Here is a 5517-nt window from a genome sequence, read left to right on the forward strand (position 1 = left end):
AGAGAGAGAGAGAGAGAGAGAGAATGAATTGTGTGATTAGGATCGTTCCTACTAGGAAAAAAATAGAGTTGGAAAAGGGATCAAGCCATAAGGTATTGTGATTGTAAAAATTTTATCGTCCTCTGACCCATTTTGTGACGATTAAAGAGACCATCCGTGCATGTGATTCATTTAAATAATACACTTAGATAGTCTTATAAATCGTCATGTAATGGGTCAAAAGAGATTCTTTTAAATTAGTTTGGAGTTGGTCTTTGGCTATTGTGATTCATTAACGAAGGGTGCCTGATTTTTAGTTCTCAACATTTCAACTTTCGCAGTTACATGCCTACTATATACAAAATGACCTTCCAACACTTGACAAGAGTTGTAGAGAAGTAGTTGAATTACTTGAAATATCTATTCTTCTCTTCTATATTTTGAGTTTTAATTTAAATTTAAATTAACACCACCACCACCACCCCCCACGCGGCAAAAAAAAAAATTGAAGGCCCGTTGGGTTTATGACTGAAGTAAAGAAAAATTAAAAAGCCAACAAACTTGTATAGTAGACTTCATTCACCTGTGGAGGAAAAATAAGAAAATAGAAAGTTATGACTGATTCAGTTGCTTGTTCGTTCATAAATTCATCCGACGAGGCTAAGGTGAAGTTGAAGCAGACACGGGCAAGTGAAGTCGACTTCCCAATATTTTAAAATATATACTCTTTTACTCAATAAAAACTTATAGAAAAGAGTATAAGACATCAACCATAATCCTATCAGATTGAAGACTTTGAATTCATAGCAATAAGCAAAAACAAAAAACCAAGTCAAAATCAAAAATCAAAAAAAGCTAGAAGGCTTTGAACAATTTTACAATGGAACAGACTCTTAAACAAACTATAGAACCCTGTCAAATACTCCAAGTTGTCAAAATGGCGTCAGAACTTTTCTGTCAATTAAATCCTCTCACCCCAACAAATCCGTGGACGTTTGTGGAACTCTAGTGCAGCTAAAAAAGCAAAATATTTCTGAAGGCAGTCAACAGTGCACAAACATGAGGTCACTATTTTTGACAATTCAATTACTCCCTTTAATTACAGTTTGATTTGTTCTATTGGTCTGAAACCTAGATAAAATTAAGATCCCCATCATCACAACAGAGTACATGCATTTGACCAGCTATACAGATGTATATACTATATGATAGCTGCCATGGTTACAATCATGAGTGTATATCGGCCTTTGATTCCTGTTCTTAGATTCAAACCTCACAACTGTTATAAGCCTAGGAGAGTTTGAACTTGAGGAAAATCTGGATGGTGGAGCAGGTCTAGGTTGCAGGGTTTGCCAAATAATATTTAAAAATGTATTATTAAGCAAAATAGGCCTATTCATGGGTCGTAAAAGATAATTTCTTATAAATATTTCAAAATGAATATACAAGTATAACATAATAAATAATGTTAGGAACTAAACAATAATTGGAGATCAACATGAATGTTATAAAATTGCAAGATAAATTAATGACTTGAAGAAAGTGAATGACGATGAGCAGGGCTCAAAAATGTAACAAAATTGAAAGTTGGATTAATGAATTGAAGAAACTGAACAAGTAGAAAAATTACAAACTTCCATTTACAATCATCACAAGTCTCAAATGCTATGTATCACATTACTTTTTCCTTTCCTACATTAACTCAGGCAATGGTAAATCCACTACAAAAAAAAAACAGGAGGTGCCAATTGTACCAATGGGTCATGGACAAGTATCACATTACTTTGATTGTCACTCTCTTTCTATTTGTCATTTACATCATTGTTCCCATTCTCTTCTATTTGTCATTTACATCATTGTTTCCCATGCTTGACTTATCCTCCATCTGAGGTTGATTATCATCCTTAGTTGAATTGTCATGGGGTGCAGGGTTTGCATAAGGCAACAGACCACTAGTTTGAAGTCCATTCCAAGAAACTACATATGGGAATGTCGCACTAGGCCATGACTAATTCCCACAAGGTGGTGCATAAGGAGGCTGAGGAGCAGGTGGAGGATAAGGGCCATAAGTCTCAGAATCAGAACGACCAGAACCCAAGCATGTGTTGTTACAATCATAAGTGTATATCAGCCCCTGATTCCTGTCAGAGTCGGCCCTCCCAACCATTTGAAGCCTATTTTCCATCTCGAGATAACTTTTCTGCAACACATTATGCACAACATCCTCGGAATCAAAAGTAACAAATTCAAAGCCCCTCGATTTTTTATTTTCTTCGTCATATACCACCCTAGCATTAGTAACCACGCCAAAACTCTCAAAGTACTCCTTCAATTCCCGATTTGTCAAATGTAATGGAAGTCCCCTACATAAATCTTCTTATTATTATCACTTGATCCAGCCATCTCAACCGTTGGAGGTGTATTCTTATTCAGGCTCGTCACACTACTTATCCACAAGGCTGGTTTCACATTAACTGTAAAATCAAATGAGCGTAGCTATGTGATATATATACACTCAATGAAACGAAAGACAAAAAGAAAAGAAACTTGCTAATAATAAAAGAAAAAAGAAATCAAAACCGGGATAAAAGCATAAAAACAATTAACGCAGAAAGAAACCCAAAAAGAAAAAAGAAACGAACCTTTTGTATCAAGAATGTAATGTTGCTGATTAAGGGCGTGAATAGGCCCAGCTGGGTCTTTAAAGGCAACATAGCCAAACCCTGTTTCATTACCCCTATCGGTGTCAGAGAGAATCAAAGCCTCCTCCACTTCACCATAGTTGCTGAAGTGTTTTCTCAAAGTATCCTCACTCAACCTTCCGTTCGTTGATTCCATGGAAAACCCACCCCAGAAACACTTTCAAAATCCCAACTGAGAATGAAATAAAACACAAGGAACATTAGAATAGGGACTTAAAACAAAATCAAATGAAGAACAATACTAAAAGAACCAAAAGCAGAGAGCCCTCTACTGTATATAAAAATTACAATTAACCAAGAAAGAAAATAAGTGCGTATGTAGTCCAAGATAGTATTCAAAAACTCAAACATTAAAATAAAATTTACAAAAAATTAAATAGAACATAAAGATTGACTAGTTACGTAGACAGAGAGAAAGAGAGAAGGAATGAGAAATCAATGAGTACATGTGCGTATTTGATTATTTTTCTTGGAAAAAAAAAGGATGACGATGGATTCAAAGAAACCCAATTGAGCAAATTTAATCCTAAGAAGTTGAGGGAAATTGAAATCGTCGAAAGAGTCTTGAAAGATCGCCGGCACAAGCACAAAGAAACAGATTATGAGAAGAGACAGAGAGAGAAAGTGAGGGAGAGCTCAAAATGCANGGTGTTTATTTTTAATAATATTAAAATTAAAATTGAGAGTAGCGCTGATGTGGCATTCAAAAAATGCCAAATAATCTTTTTTAATAATATTTTAATGGCCACATCAGCGCCACGTCAGCAAAAACAGTATTCCGTCTGCCACGTAGTAGGTTTCCGTGAGTGGGTTGACGGTAGGGACTATTTTAAAAACGATTTTCTTTTTTTAGGGATGAAATTTGCAAAGAAATCAATTTTGGGACCAAAATGAAAATTGACCCAAAATGTAGGGACGAAAAGTGCATTTTCGCCAAAAAAATTTATTCCCAGTCTGGTTATATGCATGGTTGTGATGATTGTGTAAGGTAAATATATTATTTTATTGTAGTAAATATCTTATTTTATTGTGATGTTTATATTATTTTATTGTGTTGAAATTTAAAATAAATCCACTGCTGCAGCATGTGTGTAGGTAAAATAGATAAAATAACTTTTTGTATTGCTAAATAGTTAAATTTTTAGCTCCACTACTATGAATATTCAGTTTGGAATTTGGATAGGCCCTTGATATTGAATATTAATATTGTTTTTCAGAATCTAAACCCTTTGCTTATGCAAAAATTTGCAAGCTACACAATTACATCACATAAACAGATAAACCGCCTCTTTCACACAGACAAGTTCTGGATTGATTACTACCATGAATGGCGGGCAAGGTATATAGTTGCTATTGCATTACTAATTGCGCCTATTCTCAAATCTCACCCACATTGCAATTTCTAGTGTTTCCAATATAATGGTGCTTTTAATTTCTATGTACCTACAGCAGCACAAATCCTAGAACTAGATATAGAGTTGTTGCACTTGCACTATGACTATAGTCAGGTAAATTTTGGGTTTAGCGCTCCTTTGTAAACATATAAAGAGCATCAGCACTGGGGCTTCTATATGCCAAATGTTAGGAACATTTGGCATTTAAGCCCCAAAACTGATCAACAATGGGAAGGCCATATCTCATATGCAAAAAAAAAAAAAATTGAGATTTAGCTACAGTACCATCTCAAATGTAAGATGGTACTGTAGCTGAATGGTATAAAAAAAAAAAAAAAAATTTTAATGTTTTTTAACTCGGAATTTCTCTCTCATCTCTCATTATTTCTCATCTTTTCTCTCTCTTCGTTCTCTCTTTCTCCTCTGCTCTGTGCTCTCTTCAGACCCAATACTCTCTCCAATCCTTTCTCATCCCTTTTATTGCTCTCTTCAGAATTGCTGTTGCTTCGTTCTGCTTTCTGCTTCATTTGCTATGGATTCCGATGGGTTTGTTATGGAATTCGATGAGGTTGCTATGGATTTGTGGGTTTCTGTGTTGATCTGGGCATGAGGGTTATGGGTTGATCTGGGCATGGTGGTTGGTTGGGAGCGGTTGATGGTGGGTTTGGATCGGCGTGAGGGTTGCGTTTGGATCGGCGTGAGGGCTGGGTTTGCTGGTGATTTTTCTGGATCGGAGTGAGGGCTGGGTTTGGATCAAATTTAGGGGGGGTTGTTTGATCGGCGGGCTGGGTTTGGATCTGTGGGGTGGGTTTGGATCGGCGTGAGGGCTTTTCAATACGTCCAGCATCCCAAAACTTTATTTTTTTTCCTAATTTATTTAAATATTCTTTTTTTATTATTTTTTTTTACTATTTCTCTCTCTCTTCTCTTTTCCTTTTCGTCTCTCTCCCTCAACCTTAGGCACAAAACAGATAAGGAAAAAAAAAAAAAAAACACAACCAGCAAACCCATCCCTCACGCCGATCCCAAACCCACCCCACTGATCCAAACCCAGCTCGTCGATCAAACAACGCCTCCACCCTAACTCCGATCCAAACCCAGCCCTCACTCTGATCCAAAAAAAATCACAGCAAAACCTCCATCTTCCTAAACAATATAATATCATATTTTTGTATTAAGATTATATTAATGTAATATCATAATAACATAATATTATGGCATATAATATCACGGCGAACCAAACGCCTCCTAACAGTATTGCTAATAGCCCAATTGGGGAGGCAATGAGAGGAAGAGAGGGGGTCGAACTTCGAAGCAAGCCTTGGCGTCTCCTTCAAAGATAATCTGATCCAAATAGCCTGACAGATGAGTGGATATACATATACTCATACCCCCACTTAGTACACAGGTACAAGACAAAATTTGGCAGCTAAGTGGCTATT

At 36.3% G+C, this 5517-nt stretch overlaps 1 protein-coding gene across 1 annotated transcript; it reads right to left on the reverse strand.

Moving 5' to 3' along the window:
* Nucleotides 1-1987: 1987 nt before the first annotated feature.
* LOC112003665 (uncharacterized) lies at nt 1988-2817 on the reverse strand. The gene is made up of 3 exons (XM_065766605.1): nt 2622-2817; nt 2347-2453; nt 1988-2179 (listed from the first exon to the last, which is right to left on the reverse strand). The coding sequence occupies exons 1-3, from the start codon at nt 2815-2817 to the stop codon at nt 1988-1990; spliced, it is 495 nt and encodes a 164-aa protein (XP_065622677.1).
* Between the last annotated feature and the right edge of the window lie 2700 nt (nt 2818-5517).

This window comes from Quercus suber, unplaced genomic scaffold (assembly GCF_002906115.3).
Source record: "Quercus suber isolate HL8 unplaced genomic scaffold, Cork oak 2.0 scaffold_724, whole genome shotgun sequence".
NCBI classification, from domain to species: Eukaryota; Viridiplantae; Streptophyta; class Magnoliopsida; order Fagales; family Fagaceae; genus Quercus; species Quercus suber.